The 24,167-nt window shown below is 39.1% G+C and overlaps 3 protein-coding genes across 4 annotated transcripts; all 3 read right to left on the minus strand.

The window, feature by feature from the left end:
- Positions 1-1,425: 1,425 nt before the first annotated feature.
- LOC116201023 (alpha-mannosidase) lies at positions 1,426-9,284 on the minus strand. Its single transcript, XM_031532086.1, has 29 exons — positions 8,931-9,284; positions 8,678-8,761; positions 8,001-8,089; positions 7,728-7,902; positions 7,481-7,600; positions 7,310-7,393; positions 7,148-7,219; positions 6,920-7,033; positions 6,723-6,823; positions 6,512-6,605; positions 6,136-6,303; positions 5,969-6,055; positions 5,630-5,695; positions 5,342-5,398; positions 4,908-5,127; positions 4,664-4,800; positions 4,441-4,506; positions 4,146-4,205; positions 3,890-3,961; positions 3,656-3,703; positions 3,382-3,501; positions 3,113-3,178; positions 2,744-2,856; positions 2,557-2,644; positions 2,357-2,467; positions 2,178-2,273; positions 2,047-2,094; positions 1,887-1,955; positions 1,426-1,761 (listed from the first exon to the last, which is right to left on the minus strand). Exons 1-29 carry the CDS (start codon positions 9,141-9,143, stop codon positions 1,567-1,569), a joined length of 3,033 nt encoding a protein of 1,010 aa, XP_031387946.1. The 5' UTR covers positions 9,144-9,284; the 3' UTR covers positions 1,426-1,566.
- A 3,105-nt stretch (positions 9,285-12,389) lies between these two features.
- LOC116201619 (26S proteasome non-ATPase regulatory subunit 4 homolog) lies at positions 12,390-16,684 on the minus strand. Of its 2 annotated transcripts, none has more exons than XM_031532901.1 (10): positions 16,525-16,684; positions 16,273-16,386; positions 15,952-16,057; positions 15,119-15,233; positions 14,833-15,042; positions 14,430-14,739; positions 13,910-14,033; positions 13,186-13,280; positions 13,016-13,084; positions 12,390-12,752 (listed from the first exon to the last, which is right to left on the minus strand). In XM_031532901.1, the coding sequence occupies exons 1-10, from the start codon at positions 16,534-16,536 to the stop codon at positions 12,705-12,707; spliced, it is 1,203 nt and encodes a 400-aa protein (XP_031388761.1). In that variant the 5' UTR covers positions 16,537-16,684; the 3' UTR covers positions 12,390-12,704. The 2 variants fall into 2 exon arrangements, with proteins under 2 accessions (XP_031388761.1, XP_031388762.1); XM_031532902.1 differs by having other exon boundaries at positions 12,392-12,749.
- Positions 16,685-20,130: 3,446 nt separating this feature from the next.
- LOC116199125 (MLO-like protein 4) lies at positions 20,131-24,167 on the minus strand. Its single transcript, XM_031529420.1, has 15 exons — positions 23,905-24,167; positions 23,645-23,702; positions 23,293-23,513; positions 22,895-23,011; positions 22,734-22,794; positions 22,532-22,641; positions 22,345-22,419; positions 22,059-22,144; positions 21,819-21,868; positions 21,636-21,676; positions 21,380-21,547; positions 21,233-21,268; positions 20,884-20,951; positions 20,721-20,781; positions 20,131-20,580 (listed from the first exon to the last, which is right to left on the minus strand). The coding sequence occupies exons 1-15, from the start codon at positions 24,028-24,030 to the stop codon at positions 20,209-20,211; spliced, it is 1,650 nt and encodes a 549-aa protein (XP_031385280.1). The 5' UTR covers positions 24,031-24,167; the 3' UTR covers positions 20,131-20,208.

Below are 24,167 nucleotides of genomic sequence, written 5' to 3' on the forward strand. Positions count from 1 at the left end.
TACATGTGTGGCCTTCGACTTTCGTTTTCGATTGCCAACCAATGCAGGACCACCATGAACAGTGTCGATGAGATGGATGACTGGATTGAAACCGAATGATACGTCGGCGGAGAAATTTTAAAAGTGAGGCCTAGACAACATAATGGACTCTGTGTAAGTTTTAGCGTTTTGATAATTAATAAAGAGCACCGCTGATTCTGATCGAAAAAGGAAATTGGCATAGGAGAAACTATAAAGTAGTGTGCGAGACGTTGGATCAAGTATGACTTAAACCTAGGACGACACGTCAGTAGAGAAAGTACATAAAGGTCAAGTAAGTAGTAAATACTCGAGCTCGAATAAACGCTATCCCACACAACCCGTAGAATTTATAATATGTAAACTTATTTGTAAATTGAAAATGAGAAATGCGCGTTGTCTCTGGTCAGGACTCAGTCTAGGCCGATCAAAGGATTATTAGTGATGGATTCCCCCATCTGGAATCGTCATCATGCAAGCTCCGAGTTTCTTAAAACTCGTTAACCATATCTGGAAATCACCAACATGCTTCCACCATATTTGTCCCAGTTTCTGTCACAAAGATTTTGCCACCGTTTCCTCGGCGACACTGTTTATATGACGGCCACCTTATTGATGTCTTCCCTTTCTCTACCGGTCATATTCTTTTCTTTGGTCTTTCTTTCTCCCCCTTGGTCGAGTCGTCCAGTCATGGCAGTACAGCAGATCCTCCATTCTGTTTTTCCAAATCAGGTAGTTTGAGCCATCCATTAATCATAGTGGCATTTGTTTTCTCCTCTTCTTCAACACCGAACAAGAAGAACGAGGCGACCATCAGATGCGACCATAGTAGATGGATAGGTAGTTTATTATTTCACAAACCGAACGTAATGGCCTATTAGCTCAGTTGATTAGAGCATCATGCTAATAATGTGAAGGTTTCAGGTTTGATACTTGCATGGGCCATCATTTTTGGATAAATATTTCGTTTTTGTCCTTTCTTCATGTACAAATGTTTTTTTTCTTTGTTTCATTTTTCCCTCCTCTTGCTGATATATTTTATGGTTCTGAATCTAGGGCCAGTGACACTGCAGAGAGCACGGGATGAAGGATCAATTACAGCAGAACATAATAAGTGACGATGTTTTCGTAAATATAATGGTTTGCACTAAAGTATTTGAGCGTGGTTATGCAATAATCTGTAGAGACAGAGCCCAGGATACACTGACTCGTAGGACTAGATAAACCATTTATCATTTAGAAAGCTCCGACCAAGGGACGGCAAGTGCGAGTATAGATCTATTCCTTCCGTTCTTCTGATTCTTCCTGTTCTTCTCGAGGATGAAATAGTGAATTGTATAAAGGATTTAGCAATTAACACGCATGTGTTCTGAGAGAAAAAAGAGACCAATGATACATGTGTTCTGGTCAATCAAAACAGGTGAATACTGCATGAAAACCGTTAAAAAAAGAAATCGCTGCAATTATTTCACTTTAATATGTGTCCTTCAGACATCGGATTGCAATAATTCATCTGATGAAACAACACACAACAAAGATGTATTGTCTCTAGAAGTTCAACAGGAATGTTCTGATCTCCATTGGGCCAAGCTCAATGACAAGGGTCGAGTTATCAACAGGGCCACCTCTAACTGGAGCAGGTGATGATCCCTCTTTGCCGTCCCCTTCAACTTTCCAATCCATCCTCTTCATTGCTGACTTCTCTTGGTTTGCTGATAAGCTCATCTCCTTCAATCCCTTTATCTGATAGAAAATACAAACAACATAGAATAAACATTGCTATAAAATCTTCTGCCGAGGAGCGTATACAAGAGGGAAGTGTTTGAAGAGGAAATAGTTTATCATGGTGTCGCTGAAGGAATACGTACCATTTTTCGTACAAACATCTTCTTCAGCTCCACTTTGGCTAACGTTGAGTAATTAACATCTTCACCAGCCTATGAACACACACCAGAAAATGATTAATCTGAAGAAAAAAATTGCAGCTCGGTCCTTGGTTCTACGATGAAATTTCGAGATTGCTCTTACCTCGAAAAGATGTGCCAGGCGGAGGAGGATGTTCCCATCATCAAGTTCCTTCGACAAATAAAGCGGGCATAAGATAATACAGAGGCTAAATTATTATGGTTCGGTTCATTTTGCCATAATTTGATTATCACCTGTAGAGTGATCAGAGCAACATTAGGAGGTAAATTGTAGCTTGGGTCCATGGCAGTCCCTTTCGTGAGGTACGAAGCTCTCCAGTTTTCCAAGTTCTGAATTAGTTGAGTTTGTGTAAGGCATTGCTAAATCATAGACGGGGTATTTCCTGTAATCGAATTTAGGGAACTAGTTTTACCTCGTGTGTGAAAGCTAAAATTATCGGAGAGTAGATTTCTTGACCGGTTCTTCGCCGCCAGGGAGCTCCAGCCCCAGATTTATCGATGCTGATGTAATAGTTTCCTCGCACCTTAGGAAGGTGATATCGATTAGTCTTTGGAAAAAGAATTTGCATCGAGCAATTTATTGACCATAGTGTATAGATAAAGTGAGATCTACCGTGAGTCCTTGACACGTATCATTTCCAATGCAGTCCGTCTCATCGAGGGCTTCACCCACTCCTCTTGCATCATCTTGAAGCATACGCCTTTCAGAAAATCATTTATGGGACAAAATTTAGGATTTGTATTTGTTTGAGGATTACAGCAGCCTAAATTTTGTGAGACGAATCAGTGAAATGTAGAACCTGTGAAGCATTAACTCAACTTCTCCATCTTTAATGCTGGCTCCTCCAACTGAACGATCCACCAAAACCGAGAATTCAGACTTTTGATCAGTGGTGTAGATGCCGAGATTAATCTGGATTTCAGAAGCAGTAGACAAAGAAAGAATACTAGTTCAGAGACAAGGATAACGTCATAGAACTCGAACTCTCAGGAACCTCAAATCACCCAGTCCAGTATCTGAGAAAAGTTTGGGACAGAGTAATAGATAATGAGTGGAAATACATTTACCAGTATCTGATAAAGTTCAGAAATTCAAAGTATAAGTCGTGTAAAAGTAGGGAAAAAATATCATGATTCACCAGTTAAATCAACTTGATTTTCGTACTTACTGGGTAGTAATTTCCTGCAACAGGTTGAGTTACATTTAGGGGCCAATCTTGTCTGTGATCTCGAACCTGCACCATCAGCAGTTGAACATTTCAAGTCAGCATTAGATTCACCGGAGCATGTAAAACCTTCCACAAATTAACAATTCACTGTGAATATTCTATCGAATGATAAATACTCAAACGAAATAAGGTGGTCGGTTGAAGACTAAATATGAATTATCTCTCGGTTTACGAAATAAGTCTATAGCTCATTGTGGTATCAGAGTTACCCTTTTCAGAAAATCCCGCCCATTGGAGTCGGTGTAGAAGACACGGTTTGTGGCCATATTTGCAGTCATTTTCGTAATGACCTCCTTTCCCACGCCATCTTCCACGGGGATTGGGCCAATCTTCAAAATAAAAAGAAAGAAGTTAGAAAAAGGAAACTAGCTCGATGCAATCTTAGCTTGTTAGCTTTATAAATACTGAATAGAAATTTCAAACATCTACAATATTTATTGCATTTGCTCGAGATGGAATGACAGAGAAGGTATAGGAGCTTACTGTGAACTCGACCTCGGCGTGCTCTTTATCTTTATACAGTCTCGTCACCTGCATGAAAAACGTCGGTTTATCAATGACCAATCCAGTTAAGAAAAGCCCGTTTTTTATTCTTACCTCTGCTTTAATCTACTATATGGCAAGTCTTTTAATTCATTCCACATAATGGTTGTAGTGAACAAAAAAAATTTGACGAGCAAGAACATTTGCTTTTGTCACCAGAAAATCTTAAGAGACCTGATAAATCCATGAGCTGAACTGCTGATGAACTTCATCAACTAACGGTCCACGGACAACTTTGAGGGGAACCTGCGAGCATCATGTCTATATACTGTTAACTGAAGATGAAATGCGAGGGGAATAAATTCAATATAAATATGAAGAAAGAGAGAAAGAGCGGGGAAAGTCCTCTGTTTAGCAGTAAACTATTAGTATGAGTAGGTGTCGAGTTATCATTGGCACATGAACAAAGTAAACAAGAAAAGTTGCTTACTGATCGTGAAATAATACTTGGAGTATCCCCATCAGGTCGGAAAATATAGGCACCAGAAGCCTACAATAGGAAGAAACCGTGATTAATTATTTTGTGTAGGTTCGATTCCGTACTCAGGATCCATTCTTTTCACAGGAAACTATGCAGGGGAAGATAATGTTGTCAATTTTCAGTCACTCGTAGGGCAGAAGGGCACAGGTCGAGAAAGCATATCCTTGGTGACTTTGGGTGGAAATCAGTTTTTCATATAAAAGAGAGAAACAGAGAAGGAACTAAAGCATCATGTATATCGTACCTGAGGATCTATGTCGCCTGTACTGGAGCTATAATAGAGATAGCTTTGTTGTACAGGTACATAAACCTGGTAAATGAGATCATAAGGAGATTAATTCATTCACTCAAACTCGGAAAACTTAGAGAAGATCTCAAGTAAACTGATGGAGAGTGCGCTTTGACTTCACTACCTCGATGAAAATTGACAGCTTTCAGTAACTCAGTTTAAGTTAAAAGAAACTAACCCCTGTCCTAATGTTATACATCTGAACGAGTTGCCCTGTGTTTGATGAGAAGAGCATCTTCAGGTTTCCTTGCCCGATCTCTATAGTATCATTCTGCTGTTGGCCCGAGTACATACCAAAGCGCCTCTTGTTTTTCCCTGCAGTGATAGAGATATAAATTTGAAAACAAATTGCATCCAGAAGGCTCAGTAGTTTCTAATGTTACTGGGACTAGGAGTACTGGTATAGCAAGCTTGAGTCAGACCTTCCGCGCTAGCTTTGGAAACAAAGTATGTGTTCCAACCCAACGGTGGCAAAGAGGCTTGGATGAGGAGCCAATACTTGGGGACTTTCGTGGGTGAAGTTCCCAAGTAGGCTTGTGTGTAAAAGTTCCTTAAGTTGATGGTGACATTGTCGAGTTCCATATACTGTGTCTCAATGCTACTTCCCGAGGAGTCTTCGACGACAAGATTCATGTCATTAACCTGCCAAAAGATCGACACTTTTAATCATCCTTGAAGTCAAATAATCCTTGTGTAGAAAGGTATATCTACATCAAGAATTAACCGCAAATGAATGTACCTTATCAAGAAAGCATTTATAATGACATATATTAGTATTTTTGGGCAGGGAAAGAACTGCAAATGCTAAACTTGACCAACGGTATAAATGTTATAACAAGATAACGCGAATGCGTACCGGAATCCTAATAATATCAGTTCGGTTCCATCCGAGTGGATTATATGCTACAATGACCTGATAATAAAATCAAGGATAAATAATTCAAAAAATCACAAACTTTCAACTTTTTCTACGTTTTATCACAAACTTTTTTTGGGTGTATTTCGCAGAAAAAAAAAGTTTGTGATAAAACGTAGAAAAAGTGGAAAGTTCGTGATTTTTTGGGTTATTTACCCTAAAATCAAGTTAGAAAGTTCAGGAGAGAGGAATCTTAAAAACAACAATAAACCAAAATGAGAAGATTACCAAACTCTTTCCTGCTGAAATATCTTCCTCTGTCGCGGGACAGTAACTTATGTTCAGTAACTGGCACTGTTCCAAAATTGGAGCGACAACGAATATGAGCATTCAGCAGTTAGTGGAATCAGTCTCTTTGTTATCGTACACTTAGAACAAGACTAATTTTTCAGTACGATGACTAAAAGCTTTTCGAATGAATAGGTTCTTTGTTCTGATACTGGATTGACTAATCAGAATAGTGAATTGACAACATAACATTTACAAGCACGAATGAGACGAAGAAAATCATTTACATGAAACAGAACGGAAGTCATATAAGTTCTTTCTATGAATATGGCATTTTACCTGACTTAATGTCAATGTAGGTGTTTGGCATTGACCTGATTTGTTACTAACCAGGCACGATACAGCATCATTAACAACTTCTTCGGCCTGTAATAGGATGAAAAGAAATGACAAGATTGAAAGACTGTGGAATTAAGGATCAGTATGGATAAACACGAAAGTTGCACCTCGGTAGCTCCAATTGCAAGGCGTTTCGCATAATCATTGGTAGTGTGTTGCTTCGCAGTACCCGAGACAGCATCATGGTGTTGAGCGATTCCCAGAGCATCCCCGAGACTGTAGGTTGTGGGGCCTGCAGATCTCTTCCCAACTAGGAACTCAAGCTGCCGTGCTGCCTAAATTCGGACAAATGTAGAATTGACTCAAAGAGGTATAGATGATGGATCTTTAGTTGGTGGAAATCAAAAGAAATTGGATTCTTCCTCAGCTAAAATGCATGAACACAGTGGTAGCATATGTCTTTCCTTTCGGAACAACTTCAGGTCATGATAGAAACTCGTGCATTTTTTTTTTAATCCCATTAGGAAGTTTAGAGTGTCCTACCAAATAATATCCACTCAGCATCCGAACGTATCCTTTCAGTGCAGGTCGACTTGTGAAATAACCGGTCCAGTAAGCGTTAGGATTATCTGCGTACCTGTTGGTAACATAAGGCAAAAATGTCATAGAACGTTTTGGTACTGGTCAGTTAAAGAATGAAATCGATAATGTTGGATAGTAATGATAGAATGTATGGAACTGAGACAAGTCTTACGGAAAATAGTCATCGGTCTTAAGAGGCCATGATATATTTTCTGCGTTTTTTGCATCTATGTATAGGGACGGTGTAGAATACAGAGCATTCACCCGACCATCCTGAAGAAAACTGATCCAATTAGACTGAAACAGATCTGCAGAATTTTATACATCAAATAAAATCGTAAACATTATACACCACTTGGATATCTTCACCTTTTTAACATAGTGAATCAATTTGTCCATCTGCTTGAACCACGACTCAGCATACTGGTACTGAAAATCATCGCCCATCGTCCACATAATGTGGTTAGTTCTTGTTACATTTGCCTGTTCATTAGGTAGGACATGAACTATTAAATAATTTATCTTTAAGTTCCCGTTCACGAGATATGAAGATCTAAAGAACTCATATATTTGATACAAGGGAGGCTAATTGCATACTTGGGTGATTGCTGCACTAATAAAATCATCGACTCTCTGTTGAACATTGTAGTCAAATAAGAGACGATTATCCTGCGAGTTTAACATTTGAGAAGCTTAGAGACAGATTCTGCGAGAAAATGAAATATACCGGCAAGAAACTGATTATTTTAGAGTACGAACCTGAACAGGATCATATTGATTGGAAACTTCAAAACTAAACCCCTGAGGAGGACTATAATGAACTGGAAATGCATTTGCAAAAATCTGCATTTAACGTGATATTTTCAATTAATCATAGGGAAAGAAAAGTCCAAAAATCGAATATGAATTACAGATGAGACCCTTTCAAACCTGAGAAGAGGACCTGAATGTATTAGAACCACGCCATACGACTTCAAGAGACTTATCGACCTTGCGCTTCGCCCTGTCCTGATAATCTATCCTTGCAAAATGTACAGAATCGAACCCAAGCTGCAGAATGCAGATAAGAGCACTTAACCGTCTCAGCAAATCCTTCTACAATAACCAAACATTGACTGGACCCATACAAATAATTAACCATGTCAACAAGAAAAGTAATCATGAATATTTCTCATACCTCGGCTCCAAGCAGGTATCCTTGGACTGCAGAGTGTCCGAACGGATCAATCTGCCATCCAGCACGAGGAACCTTGTTGAAGTGCTCTTTTATGAGAAGGTGACCAAGTGTTGTTTGATCAATCATGTCTACATAATGGGTGGCTGCCTCATCATGCATACACCAACCCCCGTTTCTGGAATCCAATGGGATAAACTTCTCACGCTTTAATACAGGGAAATGTTCAAGATACTGAACAGAAGGCATGTTTTAGTGGTTTGCTAAGATACTTACACGAATTCCAACCGCCCAGAGTCCACTAGTTTCTTCACTTGTTCTTGTGTCTCAGGACTCTGTGTCACCCACCATCTCTCGAAGAAAGCCTATGTCATGAATTAACGGTGCCGTATGAAACTTCCATAAATGAGTATAACATAATCATGGTACACAGCATATGCTGTCTCTTCATTTGAAGAGACAGATTGAGATTGAGAGCAGTCTAAGCTAAAGGACAATGAGTAAATGAGGCTCCTGCAGGAACCCAATCCTTAGGCTTGTCAAAACTTTCTATTCAATTTTGATGAAATGGCAAACGCCATGGTAGCAACTCTGTTTCATAAATAAACAGTTCATGGCTATTTGGTCCAAGAAAGGGGTTAATGTTTGATGGCTCATATGGTACAACGGAATGGAAATAGAAATGGAATGAAACGCAACTCATTGCTGCATAATTGAATTCCGTTATGGATCCAGCAATCATCCGGCTATCGTTTCCGACAAGTTCAAGCATGAGAAACAAGTTCTTAGTTCAATTCCCCGCAACCGTTTTATAATACAGAGTCCAACAGCTGAATCTCAGCACTTGTTAATTACTCAGAAGTCACTCAACATATAGGCTGCATCATAGGACAATGCCAATAATATTGCAAATACCAAACAGAATCTCCTGACAATCTGATTGAAGAATTTACCATCTCAGCATAGATGAACTTCCGATTCGGGTCCCGGAGCAGTGACTCAACCAAGGAGTCGATCGTATTCTCCACACAAGCACCCTACGAACATCACGCAGAAACAACGAAGGAAACCTCTCACAATGTAGAAGGAAAAGAAATCCAAATCCAAATTCACAGTGAAACAAATGGAAACATATCTGAACATAATCACAAAGCAAAAAACATTAAAGAGAACTGAACAATGGATTGAGCTGTCGGGTTGATATACCTGAATGGAGTTATTGGAGCCAACGTAGTACTGATCGATGGTCTTGAGCCACCCAACATCATCGTGGGAGTGCGGAACCAAATGCACGTTCAGCTTCCCTTGCACCAGTCCCCCACTCGTGTTGTACTTCAAGTAAGCCCCATCCACTCCTCGGCCAATTATCGACGCTGCCCACAGAACAACCACAGCAAGAAGAGCAATCCCACTTCTCATCCTCGTGGTTCCAGAGGATGAGCGATTGTGTTCGGTATCAGAGGACAGAGGAGTGACAGTTCATATTGAGGATATTGGTGCTTACTGTCAATCAATGATAATAGATGAGAACGAAGGACAAGAAGAATAGAGTCGAAGACCGCAGATGGGACCAATGGAAGGACTACTTCATAGACCATTAAGGGTCGTTGCCACGTGGACTGTCTCTGGTCCTCTCCCCTTTTTTTGGTTTCTTGCGGGCGGCTGTACCAGGAGGCCAATTAGGAAATGAAAATCTTCATAGATGTTTGGATTTTCCTTCCTCGTCATCTAATTACATGCACATGGTTGTCGCCTTCAATGAGGGAGGTCTTAATCTGGTAAGATCAGGACTACCCGCTCTGCAACCCCTGAACCGTTGGATGAGGGTCTCTCTATAATTTGACGGCGGCAAAGGCCACGCCTCACTACCTTATGACTGACGACCCGAGAGCGAGGTGGGGTGGCGGCTCGTGAGCGAAGGATCGTTTACCTTGACTTTTGTCGTCGTAGCGGTCGTTGTCACTGAACTTCTTTTATCACTATTTTTTCTTTTAGTTATTATATGAAATCCTTACTTTTATATGGTAAGAAAATAATAGTATTTTCTGGAAAAAAAAATTCACGTATTAAGTGTCGAGGTGCATACAATAGTTTGAGTGCAGTGACTGCCCCTAAAACTCCGAAGAATTTCCTTGAAGAAATAACTTACCTTATTATTTAAGAGAGCGAACAAAACGTGACTTAGTGTTTAGGAACTCAGGATGGGGATGGGGATGGGTTTGGAGACGGAGTATACGCATAACATTTTACCAATAACATTAATAAGACAAAACTCACAATTTGATCCCTGAAAGATGCACTTTTTGAAAAAACATTCCTGAAAGATATTTTTTTATACTAATTAAACACGACGTGTACAACGTTTAGACATTTTCATCTTTCCGTCCAAGTTTCCATTTAGTCCCTGACGGAAAACGTTGATGTAACCCGTTATATGCTGATTTGGCATGTTAAGTCCCACGTTGAACTCAAAACTACATCGTTTTCGCTTTTTCTTGGAGAAAAAAAAGAATTTCATAGAGTCAATAAAATCCGTTTCTTGAAAGTTATTTTCCCCTCAGAGATCCATATCCAAATCTTGACTCATTACTAGCGACAATATCGTAACTGGGTTGAATAACGGCTCTTGTTCTTGAAAAGCTTCCTCGATATGGCTCCCTGCCATTTTCTCCTCTCGTATAGGTAGTGGCTTGGGCCTGCTGCAGAAGGACGCAGAGATCTAGGCGTCGAGCATTGAAGACAGTGATAGGAGGCAGAATGTGGCAGTTGTCTCCTTGGACCCGGTGTCTGAATGGATAGGCAAAATCTTGTTTTTGCTAAATATGACTGCACGATCAAACTCGAGCTTCTTCTTCTAATATGCAAGAGCAGCCTCTTCTGTTGTGCCATATGTCCCGAGCCACACCCTAACGTCACAAATTGGGTCCCCAATCTCAGTTGCGTACTTCCCCCAAGGCCTCCTCCGAACTCCCTTGTACATAGAATTAGAAGAAGAATGCCGATTTCTCTTCCCGTCATAAAACTTCTCGTTTATGCTAATGACCTTGGGCCTCTTGCTACTGGTCTCCCTCGCCCTACCTGATTCCTACCTCGGAACGGGAACTACAATATCTCTGACGGCGCGTTTACGACTTGTATGAACTCTCCTCATTGTTCTGAGATTTTGTTCTCTGTTCAGTTTCTTTTTTGCGAATCCCTCCCCAAAACTAAGGCTTGACCTCGATAACCCTAAAGGAACCTTCTCAGTCTCAAGTCCAGGCATTTTCGTTGCTTTGGATCGGAATGTGGAGGACAAGAATATACCTATATATACGTCTATATGTACATATATATATATATGTGTGTGTGTGTTGGTCAAGCAAGCAGCGAAATGAAAAACCTTTGACCGTGCTGGGTATCAAGAGAGACCCAAGACCCGAGATTTCCTCGAGATTGAAGTGAGAAATTGTGTCCTGTGATGATCAGGCCCAAAGAACTCGACCCCGGAGCAAGTCCTGCCAAGAACAAAGGATGGAAAACAATGAGGATCCCCGGTTGTTCTTCGCAACAGAGCAGGGGGAAGCAGAGGAGAGAGACGGTTGAGAGGGGAGAAAGGGTCGCCGGAAAGGGGGCTAGATTCAAGGGAGGGAGGTCGCCGAAAATGGAGGCTCCGATCCCCCCACCCCCCCCCCCCCCCCCTCTCTCTATCAGTGGGGGCAGAACTGCCCCCGAGAAGATGAGCACAGTAATTTTTTAAAAAAAAAAATTTGGAAGAAATTAAGAAGAAAACAACGTCATTTTTCGGGAGAAAATTGCCAACGTCGAACTTAACGTTCCAGGTCACCACTTAATGGGTCATGTCAGCATTTTCTGTCAGGGACGAGTTGTGAAAGGCAACGGAAGGACTAACGTGTTTTAACGTTTCATTTATAATGCTGTAAAGTTCAGGGATCAAAAAGTGAATTTTGTCCATTAATAAATGGTGGAACAAAGGACGGATAACCCTTCTCAATTATTTGGTGATAATATATATTTAAGAAAAATCGGAGCACTCTCAATTCCCCAGGTGATGAATGGTGAGTTAGTAGTTACGATTCCTCCATAACAACACCCCGGCAATCTGGTCCCTGCTCTAGACCTACTTCCTGTAACGCACCATCCAGACAGTTGTGATGATCCAGTGATGATGGAGCAAATAACGGGGCCGCCCCTCACTCCCAAGAGCCCCTACGGGCCAGACTGTCATCTAGATCCCGGGACCGTGTCATCTGTGATAAGGGCGCTGTCCCTATCCAACTAATTTTCCTTCTTTCAAACTTAATGCACATGGCGAAGAATCTTAGACAAGGCATGCCATTCTTTGACATGTCTAATGTAGGAAAAGGCCGTGCTGAAAATATTTAAAAACGAGGATCTAGAAAGCAGATGCCTTGAGGATATCGGGATTCCGCTGTATACCTTTGAAATAAGCGTTTGGATCTTATTGTCTAGGATATAGAGACGAAACAAGGTTTCCCAGCATCGGATGGCAGAGTGGACGAGTTCGGAATGAAGTGGTAATCTTATACACCGCCATGACTCTCCAATGACTTCCACTATCTATACATTTCTCGACATTTTAATATCAAAGGGAGTGGCAGTTCTCTCTCGATATAGCCCAAGAACACTGACTATAATCTTATCAAATGTTAAAGAAGTTATCACGGCCGTGTAGAGAGATAGCATTCAATCAAAATGAAGTCCAGGAAGGCAGCTAACGTGAAACAGATCATTAGGTCAAACAGCATATTTCTCAAACTTCCCAAATGTTCTAAAATACCATAACAACGGGTCGCAGAGAAAGAGCCCAGTTTCAGAACTATGTCGAGTTCAGACCCAAACATATAAAACAATCGTTCGCTCCGTCTTCTTTGCCAGGCGTTTGCTGCTCCAAAGGTTTCTCAGCACGAATTCACCAGCAAATAACTTCTTAGAGACATGAAACCATAAGAAACAAACATATTACTTCTTCTCGTCGCCATCTGGCCCCTTGTCTTCATCCTTCTTCTGCTATTCAGACAAAGCATAATCATCACTATCAGAACTTGGGCCAAAAGGGCTGTACATTGTAGGGTGTACATATGTTTTGCCTTCAGAGAAGTTCAAGATTTAAGATGACTAGGAACGAGATGGAGTAAAGAGAATCCAATAATAATATGGAAAAAACGAAGCTCCATAATCAGCTCTTTTGCACAACTTAGAAACTAAATGCAGCAGACAGTTTATGCACAATAATATAACTGAAGGATGCAATTTGCTAAAATGCAACCCACCTCAGACTGGTTTTGCATGGAAGCAAGCAAATCTTTAACTGAAGGATCATTTGGATCAACTCCTGGAAGCTGCATAAGCTTCACTATTGTCAGATACAAGAGAGAATAGGCATCTCATCATTTTGGAGGACAATTGAAGGAAGGATACAAAAAACGGTTCAGAGACGTACGGTTGCAAGAATAGAAGATACAAAGGATTGATCTGCCAACAATTTGCTCACATCATTTCCTTCTTTTGCGCTGTCCTGAACAGACAATTGAAGAGCTGCAACCCAAGGAGTGTCATTAGTGAGCTGAGAAAAACACTGCAGTCTTCGACTTGGTAAAATTAAAGAGCAGAAAAATATCATCAAGATAGCATGCCAATTTAACCAAATATAGGCATACGCATCAACCCCTTCAAACCGTGTGGTTGACCATATAAAATGCTATATTATATTCCTAAAGATATAAACCTTTATTTCCAGTAGTCGGGATGTCCTCGTATGCATAGATGAAGTAGATTCTTCATCGTTATCAAAAACATGTATCTACCATCATATAATTGCTATGGAGTAGGCATCGAATGGTCTCACACAACCATACCACCAGATACCAGATTACTATCTGCATTTTTGCATTACCTCTAAGTATATAAAGATAACTCCCACCATCAAGCTGCCAACTAGCTATTAGTGCAAATCTAAATAAAATTGGAAAATTCAAACTACAAATCCATATCTTCGTTCACAAATGGAATTCATTTTTTTGTTTCGCAAAGTACCCCTTCAAACATATTGTGCAATTCAAACATTGCTGGAACTGAAAACACGCGTTCATTAACTGCTCACACATATTCAAACACTAGTATCCTCATTGTAGAAATTTGAGAACAATGGGACCATGAGATCTCACCCAGTTGCAAATCGGGGTCATCTGCAGCTGCCTCTGACATATCAGTGTCCCGCACATCATGGCTCGAAGTAGTGTCATCCATTGACATAGCGAGGGCTCTTTGTAGCAAAGCATTTTCATCATCCTAATACACAGTTAGGTATTTGAAATAAGGTCAGGATCACAAATATAATTTGCCTGTAGCCAGCACTCAACCAATCGACAGCTCTTTATAGCAACAACTCATTAACTGAAGCATAAATTTTAACAGATATAATCTTAAAGGTATGATAATCAGTCACATGGTTAAAAGAAAGATCTGTTTTTATCTTCCATATAGATGATTTGGAAAACAGGTAGTGGTTTGCCAGAGTGGCCAGCCCCCATTTCAATATGGACTACCCTAAAGCTGATGTCAATTTGACATATAATATTATTGCTTCAATCCAAAGTATACCAAAACATATTTCAAATTTTCGAAAGAACCCAATCACAGCCAATTGATAAAAGGAGTTCCAGAAGCCTGAGAAAAGAATCTGACCATCAAATCATCTTTCTTATTTTCAGCTTCAGAGGCTGAAGCGCTGGGACCTTCAGTCATGGTCGTGTCCTGTGAAGCAGGCTGTTGTTCGCCTCCTTTTTCCTTAGCAGCTTCTTCCGCAGCCTTTTTAGCTGCAGCTTCCTGTCTAGCTCTCTCCTCTTCCATAGAAACTCTAAGAGCAAGGGCCAATTCAGGATCCAAGTTGGGGTCTACACCAAAATCAAAACCAGAGACACCACCAGCTGCAGCAGCAGCTGCTGCTGCTGCAAAACCGCTTCCTCCTTCCCCATCCCTAGTAAATATAGGTGTGCTGCAATCAAAAGGCAAGATAAGTCAAATTTGAGAGATCACTTTAACCTTCCATTGAAGCAACCAATATGAAGATAGAAAATAGGCTACTCACTTTATCAAAACATCAGAAAGAGCATTTGGACCAGCAGGAACATGAACTATATGGCTGGTATCATTATTGTTGACAGCTGAAAGAAGCGCTTCCAGCTTCTCCGGCTTCCCATCATCCTCTTCACCAAAGTCAACAATATCAAGTGCAACACTGTTCTTTTTCAACTTCCTTCCAATCATCTCCAGCATTTTCTTGTCATGTTTGATAGGACTGAACGTACATGGAAACAATCATTAGGTAATGGAAATAAGACAAATCTAAAGAAGCACAAAGCAATATTCACAACCTTCCGGCAAAGACAATAATCCTCTGTTGCTGCTTCTTATTTTGACGATGCTTTAGTGCCAGTTGAGCCACCTGGATGCCTGCAGCCAGGTTCATCTCACCACCAATTTCCAAGCCTGAACATAAGAAGGTTACCTCATCAATACATTGTGAATATCAGCATGGGGAAAAACAAAGCTACAAGAGCAGAGCAGGTAAAACTGCAAGAAAAATTATTTCGGTTATGAAGCAATCACAACCATGCTCTGGACCACCTCTATCTCTCACTTCTAATAATTCAACCAAGCAAGTTGGAAACCCTAATTTCCACAGGAACTCTTTTCGCCATTAAACATTTCTTGAAATTCAAAGAGTTATACATCTCTTCAGCTATCCCTTCGCATAAACTAGATTTATATGTATGCTATTCACGACCGTTTTTCAAAATGTAAGTCTACCAGATACACAGGTTAGCACCCCCAAAAGTTCTATAATAGCATATTGTGACTAAAACTAGAGAAAAATGACCCTGAATCCAAATCTGACATCCTAATAATTGTTAAGGATGCAATGATAATAGAAACCTTTTTTTTTTTTTTTTAGGGTTTGCCATCTTTGTAATCCAGCATATTCTATATAGCACCACATGTTATGCATCACTATCGGTAAAGTGCTAACAAGTTAACCAGTTAAACCTTCACCTTTTCAAGCTCAAAACATCACCCACGCCAGATACAGGCGGACCCCTTCACTCATTCTTCATAGAATATGATAAAGCAACATGCTTACACAGGAATCCTAATGCTCCATCAATTATGTTAATAGAAAAAACAATCTGAAAGAAAGGAAACTAACCATGCATACAAGCCAGAATCTTGCCAAGATCACTCGTAGGGGTGACCAAGACGCGAACACCTTTTCCAGCCATGGTGAGGACTCCCACTGTATTTTCTGGATTCGACTATACAAAGCACCCAAGAAAAAAATCAGTCAGGACTTATCGCTAAGCAACTGTTCCATAAAACAATCTAAAAGCAGCTCAAATGTAAAATTCATCTGCCCAGAAGCCCCAGAGGCAACCAACGCAAAATCGAGTGATTTTGGCAACTAAAATGCAAGAACTTCAAGAACCACAGCGATCTTAACAAATTAGTCAACGACGTTCAATCAACCTACCTGCGTCTTAGCTCCACAGATAATGTTAACAGCATCAGCTTGGGCCTGGAAACGGTTCGGAGCGTAGTCCCCATTCCGCATCCACTCGGAATTGTCGATACAGATCATCGTCGCCTGATGATTAGCAACGTAATCGAGCAAAGCAGGTGAGTGCAGACGAAAAACCCTAACTTGACGGATTGAAAGAGATAGCACGAGTCCGAGTGGCGGAATTTAAAGGAAAGAGCGAGCTTATGCAGTACGTAAGCTTACCTCGAGCACCATGGTTGACGATTTTGAGCAGAGTAAGGGGAAGATCAATGGAGGAAGAGAGTAATTTGCAGAGAAGAGGAGAAGAGAGTGAAACGAAGAATAGGGGCTTTGCTTTGCTTGGGGAAGAGGGTGGCCGCGGGCTGATATGGTGCATGCAGGAGCACAATAGTTAAGGTGCTCCTCACTTGTGCTAATTTTCATATTTTTTTCATTTATATATATATTCATTTTGACAATAGTATTTCCCATTTTATAGTTTTTGGTAAGTAGTCCAATAATTTTCTTTTTGGGGGGGCCACATCTGATATGGAAACTCAATGGAGCTTGACTAAATTAGGATTGACCAAGGTCGTCCCATTAAGAATTAAACTCTTCAAGCGTAAACTTTTTTTCATTCACAAAATTCGAACCGAAATATTAGTTAAGAAAAAACAATCGCGGAACCAATTGATACGAGCATGTTGATGAAGTTCACTATTTTTTTTATATATATATCCTGGAAAATTAATGGTAAATTACTCAAAAAATTATGAACTTTTAAATTTATTTCAAATATTTCACGAATTTATTTTTAAACATCAAATCATAAACTCTCACTTTTATTTTGCACCTACCATATGCTTCTTCTTCTTTTTTCAATTTTTGGTTGATTTGCTAATATGATGCCGCGTCAGCTAAAATACTAAAAATTTAGTAAATAGTACATTTAAATTTAATGAAATAAAAAATTAACGAATTAAAAAAGCATTCAACCCAAACCCTTGGCATTACTGAGGGTGGACCAATCATCGGGAGTGGTGGCCTTGTCAAAGGTGTTAGCGATCTCATCTCAGGAGATGGTAACTAGGGGTGTGCACGGCTATCGGTATACTCGGAATCGGTCGGATCCTACCCATTAGGGTAGGGTTCGGATAGCTCGTATTGAAAATATGATAGGAATATGGCATTAAAATACGGAACCAATGAAAACCGGTTTCGATTCTGGTTCTTGCATATAGGGTACCCAAAATTGAAATCGAAACCGATATCTGGACCCGAATAATACTTTCCCTCACTATATATATATAGTTATATTCAAATATTCCTATATTGAAAAAATATAGTCACTAATTAAGAATAATAATCTAAATCTATGTTGACATTTTGTTTTGCATAATTACTAATTATGAATGAGACATTTTTTGTTTTATTTAGCCAGAAAAAAAAATTATAGGTTCCAACTGAGTACCCAGAACCTGTGGTATAATATAGGTTCCGGATAGGTTTCGGTTCCAAGACTCAACAGGATATGGTCTGGTTTTAAAATCTTGGAACTTGTCCCTTACATGGTAAGGTCTAAGTATCGTAAAAAATACATGATACCCGGACCCGCCCTAATGGTGACTAGTGAGGCTTCCCCCATTCATTGATAGGTGGGGCTAGTCGCCTCGTCGGCGACCACCAAATCGGATGAGATTGTTAACACTTCTTGAGGTGATTAGGGACCTCAGTTCGAGAGGTGGTGTACGTCAATCAGTAACCTCAAGAGGTGCTAGCGACCTCCAGGGACAATTGGCCGATTTTGGGTTGAAGTTCTCTCATTATTAATTTAAGTTCTTCAATATTTTTGTATTTTATTAAATTTAATATTTAAAATTAACATTTAACATTTGTTAAATTATTAGCATTTTTTTTATATGCATACTAGGTCAGCAAGTCAACTAGAAATTGCATAAAAAAGAGCATATGATACATCTGAAATAAAAGTGAAAAACTTGTGACTTTAGATTTTAAAAAAAAGTAGGTCACGATAGATTTGAGACAAATTAAAAAGGCACTAGTTTTTTTGTCCTGTGCGTTGCACGGGTTCATTCTCATATATCTCTATATCATTTTTATTGAAGGTATTTATATTTTTAAACATGAATTATCTTATACAAAATAATAATAATTTTCAACTTTTAATTTTGATATCAATAATAATCTTCAATTATTTTTAAATAAAACTTATTATAATAATAATTTCTATTCAATTAATATGCATCACATTTTCAAATTAACCGTTACTATCTATTTATCACATATATTAAGTTTTGTAAATAGAATAGAAATTTGTATTTTAAAAATATTGTTTATAACATCTTTATATTTATCTTTTATTTCTATTTTTATCATTTAATAACATTATGTTATAAATTTGTTCTTTTATAAGATCATGATAATTTTAGAAATTCTATATATCGTCAAACTTTTTTGTAGTGTTTATATCATTTGGTGTTTTATATATGTGTTCATTTTTAACACACATATATCCTTTCTTGTAACAATTGTTCTGCTTTTTGAAACATATATTTGCTCTTTAACACAATAAAATATGACGAAAGTTAATTTGAAGTTTCATTCGGTAATCAACTAATAAAATTAGACTAATTTTGAATGGTTCGATAAATATTGTTTAACTAATGGTCTCAACTATATTTATCTCATCGATCAATATATAATATGCACATTTTTATAGATATTCAAACATAATTGGTTACGTACTTTTTAAATACAAAATATGATGACATATTTCAAATATATAATTTTTGTTTTTTATATTGCAACAAATTCACATATTACAATAATCTTACCCTTCTAATAAAATATGCTTGAAGTTAATTTGAAATTTCATACTATAATTTAATAAAATTAGACTAATTTTTAATGGTTCTAAAAATATTTTCCCACTAATGGTCTCAATGCAAGATAATTTATCTAATAATTGTATAATATACATACTTTTACAGATATTCACACAAAACTGGTTACGTACTTTATAAATATAAAATTTGATTATAGTATTTATTTTTTATTTTTATATTACCATAATTTCATATATTACAAAAATTTCACCCTTATAATAATAGAAATTAGGTTAATATCTAATTAAATAATTAATTATTAGTATACTTAATTGTCACTTAATTTTTGAAATGGGCCTTTTCTAATAAGCCGAGAAGATATTGGGTTTTTATAATGGGGTTTGATTTGATTAAATCAATTCTCTTAATTATTTAATATATTATTTAAATAATTTTTCTATTAATGATAGAGCATCTATTACAATAGGATACAATTTTACTTATATATGGATATGGATGATTTTCTGAGTAATTTATCGAGAGCTAACTATGACATGTATATCATTGCTAAGAGTCTAAGACCCCTCTTTTAATTATAATCAGAGTGTTGGGATCTCTAAAGGCATCCAAAAAATGGACATATCATGACTGAAATTGGAAAACAACCCTCTTTAACTTGAAGTCCTTGAAGTCGAGATAAATGAATCTCTTGATTCGTAGAGTAGTCAATTATCGAGATTTAATATCCAATCAACTTTTAATACATATGTCATTGATTTGGGCTGGCATAGGATTGGCATGATCAACTGGCATTCGCGATGAATCAGGCGTTCATTTTCCCGATTAACCGGACCTTCCTAATTAGACTTTTTGCTTCTTGCGAATGGCTGGTCTAATGTGCTGCTATGGAATTCCACGACATCACATCTATATGTATTCCATTCCATATCCGTTTGATTTGTCATTTTATTGAACCTAAGAGGCCATAAGAAAAAATGCGGGAGAACAAATTTTGTTGTATTCCATATACTTTCCACATCTTTCACATTCATAAAGTCGCATAAATCGATCAAATTCATAATTAATCGCGATCAGAAGATCCATCACTATTATGACCATCAAAAAGTGGGTAACGATGAATTTTATCTGGCCACTCATCATTTTTGAGCTTTGAATGATGATCTTCCCGCTGCGGCAGATTACAATCTAGATGCGCAGCGGAAATATCTTCCTGAGCTGAGGAGGTGATCGACTCCGTATCATGGGTTTCAATGGGATCAACAGATCTTTCAGCATCATCATCATCCACCAAGGAATCCAACGATGCAACTGACATCGCGCCGAGGAGTGGGGCCGAAGAACCGTGCTGCTTCGCCTTTGCTCTTCTCTGCCATCCATGTAGTGATCTCCTCACGTTTTCGGATATCACTGTTTTCTTGAACCTCGAACCCATCTGCATTGCCGTATATATAGCCATCAATCACTTACACTGCAGTCATACGGATAATTTCTGCTGGGAAGTAAATTGAAAAGATATGATTCTGTTACGTTTTACTAATACGTATGCCAAGGGAGAGATCGAGAAAAAGAAACCTGAGTGACAATAACATAGAGTGGGAAAGTAACAAAGCTACACCAAAACTGGGACACGACCCTGCAATTGCATCAGAAGACCCATCAAATTCCTAGCAAGGCAGGTGGATATATATGCTTGCGCGGCGAAATTATAAGGTGCGTAGATCATTAAGGGCATTACCCGAACACCAGTCGGATCACGAGGAGGATGCGGTTATCCATGAAGCAAGTAGTGTCTCGGATTTCCCACTACAATTGTAGTTTGAGTTATGATTGAATACCACAAAGCAATTCAAGTCTATTCACATATCACATGATAGATTCCTTTTGTTCTAAATCAAGGAGGCTATTCAGAACTTGAGAAGAATTTTCGTTAACCGGGAACCTTTGACATGGTGCCTTCCTGAATTATTGTTCGAGTCGAAGCTCCATTTAATTTGGGAAAATTCGTCTGAGTTTATAATGAGAAATTGACAAGATCGGACAAATCATGCATATATGCTGACTGTGATTGAGATTGAAGCAGTTACCAGGGACCAGATGACTGTTGCCATCTCAAATGCATTCTGCCAAATAACGGAACATGAGAAGAGGAAAAAAGAATGCCATGAAGCGGGTGATGACTCGTGTTTGGAGTACTGATATGGCAAAACAAGATTATATAGCTGGGAAATTACTTGGAAAGATATGAACTGTATGAGCCACAAGAGAAGCCTCGGTTTTCCGAACCAAAAGAGCTCGTCCCTCAGCTTGAATTGCTGGTCTCCTGTGGGACACGAGTCCATGATTTCAACCGCCAGCTTTATGATGATGCGGTGTAGTTTTGTACCGATGAGAAGGATCAGCTAGTACAGCAAGAGATCGCGAATGATCAGTGCTGATTCATAGACTAGGAAGTGGGGAAAGTAATACGAGTCGGGAGGGAGGACTTACGAGTGATGGAAGGAATGACATCCAAAAGTAAATGTTGCTTCCTGAAAAGTGAAGCAGAAAATGAAACAGATGAGACAATGAACTGAAAGAAACAAAGTTTTGGTGGCTCGAGTGGACTTGTGAAGTGCAGAGCATTGCAGTGAATAGGATATAGCTCCATGTTCAATCCGAAGTAGAATTTACCGTGAAAATCTAAGAAGATGCAGAGTATCGCATATATCCAAAGTGGTATGCTGCAACAGGAACGATCAATAAGTGGCTAGACAAATTAGCTAACAAAGACATTCAGAATGTGCGTTTTTTATGAATAGCACCATGGAAGAAGAAAAGGTTCCGGTTTGCGGAAGTTTGAAATTTTCTGCAGTCATGAACATCACAGACTGAACTTAAATATTTGATAAAAGAGAAGTGAAGAGGCTGTACCTAATGCCAACAATATCCCGGAACTCTTCCTCCATACTCCGGAGCATGTAGTTATGAAAATCGTATGATAATGGCAGTTCATGCATCTACAATTCAGAACCGAAAGAGTGACAAGCAGAATTTATTTATAGTGATCAAATGCATCAACTAACTGAACTATGCACAACACTTCACCCAAGAACAAAGACAACATAATCTCCGAATATAGATCAATGAACCGCCACTTGAGCTACTCTCGAAGTGAAAGTAAGTCGGGCTTGTGCGTGTTCCATGGGAATCAACTTACATTAATGAAGCCCAGGCGCAACGCCATATAATCAGGTCTGTTTATGGAACTCCAGAGCTGACGGCTGAAACAGAGCTGTGACAAATAAAACTTGCAAGTCATAGGTACTAAATTTGCGAGCCAATTACAAGTTATGCGGTAGACGCGACATAATTAATATTGCATATTATTGTGAAAACATATGTACCAGCCAAACAAGAACTCTGTGCTGGCTCCATGGATGAGAAGTGTGATGGAAAATGAAAGTCGACACTCGCATTATTCTTATATTACCGGAGGCCTCTCTTGGTGGACAACCTAGAACATCCAACAATTATAAATTGTGAAAATGAAGTATGCTGCTTGTAATGGCATAAGAATCCATCGATTGTACCAGGAAATATTATGACCTTCTGATCCTTGGATAGCCATTGTTTTTGCTTGGTTTTCCCATGTTGTCCAGCTGTATATCTAAACGACATAACAGGGAAAAACCAATAATCGTCAATTATTCCATATGAAAGCCGAACGATTAGAAAAGCGAATAAATGTGAGGTTTAAGGATTCGGACCTGTATCATGGCCAAAGCAATGGTTGCGAAGCTGTAAGAGACATGGATAACTGCAAGAACGAACAAGAACCGGCGAAGCTGCTCTAGACTTTCGTATGATGCGAAAGATTCATGGCCCTGGGAAAGAGTAAACCTTACGGTAAGGATTTGTTGCATCTATACACATGTACACATTAATTTGTTGTTTAAGAATGAGTGCTCGTGTCGGGAATTAAATTAAGCCCCAGATAAAGCGCATAATAAGACTAAACATCGAGAGAAAATTAAACCCTGGTGTGCTATGTCTAAGAAGGTATTACCCTAAATCGAAAGGAAACCAACTAAATTGTTTTCTTATGCCACACAATGGTCACAGAGAAGATCGCTATGTAATGGTAAAGAACCTAAGAGACACCAACCTCTTGACAAAAATTACGCTGTCCAGTTAACGCCTGCTGATCTTTAGAAACCGAACTATTCAAGTAGTACAAAGTTAAATGCTCTGTTGATGACTTGTAATCGTCTTGCCTTGCGCACGGATAGAATCGGCTGCTAAGGGCAGAGGACTTGATACAAACCTTGGCTATGAATTCGATCCAATGACCCATCAGCAAAGATAGCAACCCGAAGAGCATCAGCTCTGCTATCCCAATTGCAACATGTCAATTAACCAAGTTACGGGAATCGGATATCACACAACGGAATAGTAACAGCACGAAGAACGAATCATTAGAAATAGAACTGCCATGTTTGACTTCACTTCCTCCTCACCTTCCTTGATCTTCTCCAGAGCAGCAAGAAGAGACTTCCTCTTAGTTCTATCCAACCACTGCCAATAAAACCGGAAATGAAGAATGTGATCAATGAACAGAGAAGGGCAGCCAGTCGACGCTTTTAGCACGAAAATTTTCATATTCAGGTGTACATCTTGTCTTTCGATGTCCTATTTCCGGGAACACAAGTTGTTGCCTGTTACATCTTTTTTCACATCGAATGAAGCAGAGAAAGTAGAGAATGGAGCAAAGAGAGACCTTGGCAGTCCATTTGAGACAGGCGTGGAAGAAGAAGCCGAAAGCGACCATGACAGTGACAACGGAGGCCACAGAGTAAGTTGGGGTTTCAGCTAAAGACCTTCCTTCCTCTGTTCCCTCCTCCATAGCCGGACAAGCTCACCGAACTATTTACTTCTTTGTTCTTGTTCTTCTTGTTGTTGTTCTTCTTCTTCTCTCTTCGAGTCAGACAGAGAGTCTTTGGTTTGCAGCAGCTCCATTACATGTAACATTGGACAGAGTGG

The sequence above is a fragment of the Punica granatum genome, chromosome 3, assembly GCF_007655135.1.
Source record: "Punica granatum isolate Tunisia-2019 chromosome 3, ASM765513v2, whole genome shotgun sequence".
NCBI classification, from domain to species: domain Eukaryota; kingdom Viridiplantae; phylum Streptophyta; class Magnoliopsida; order Myrtales; family Lythraceae; genus Punica; species Punica granatum.

What these genes read in the sequence shown, in the direction of transcription:
- LOC116199125 (XM_031529420.1), bottom strand. Translation starts at nt 24,030, where the DNA reads ATGGAGGAGGGAACAGAGGAAGGAAGGTCTTTAGCTGAAACCCCAACT. An exon ending in AGCGTAATTTTTGTCAAGAG is followed by an intron (nt 23,012 to 23,292) that starts GTTGGTGTCTCT and finishes ACTCTTTCCCAG; the next exon opens with GGCCATGAATCTTTCGCATC. An exon ending in TACAGTTCATATCTTTCCAA is followed by an intron (nt 21,269 to 21,379) that starts GTAATTTCCCAG and finishes GTTATTTGGCAG; the next exon opens with AATGCATTTGAGATGGCAAC.
- LOC116201619 (XM_031532901.1), bottom strand. An exon ending in TCTGTGGAGCTAAGACGCAG is followed by an intron (nt 16,058 to 16,272) that starts GTAGGTTGATTG and finishes TGCTTTGTATAG; the next exon opens with TCGAATCCAGAAAATACAGT. An exon ending in ATTATTGTCTTTGCCGGAAG is followed by an intron (nt 15,043 to 15,118) that starts GTTGTGAATATT and finishes ATGTACGTTCAG; the next exon opens with TCCTATCAAACATGACAAGA.
- LOC116201023 (XM_031532086.1), bottom strand. Translation starts at nt 9,143, where the DNA reads ATGAGAAGTGGGATTGCTCTTCTTGCTGTGGTTGTTCTGTGGGCAGCG. An exon ending in TCTGGGCGGTTGGAATTCGT is followed by an intron (nt 7,903 to 8,000) that starts GTAAGTATCTTA and finishes ATTGGATTCCAG; the next exon opens with AAACGGGGGTTGGTGTATGC. An exon ending in AAGACCGATGACTATTTTCC is followed by an intron (nt 6,606 to 6,722) that starts GTAAGACTTGTC and finishes TGTTACCAACAG; the next exon opens with GTACGCAGATAATCCTAACG.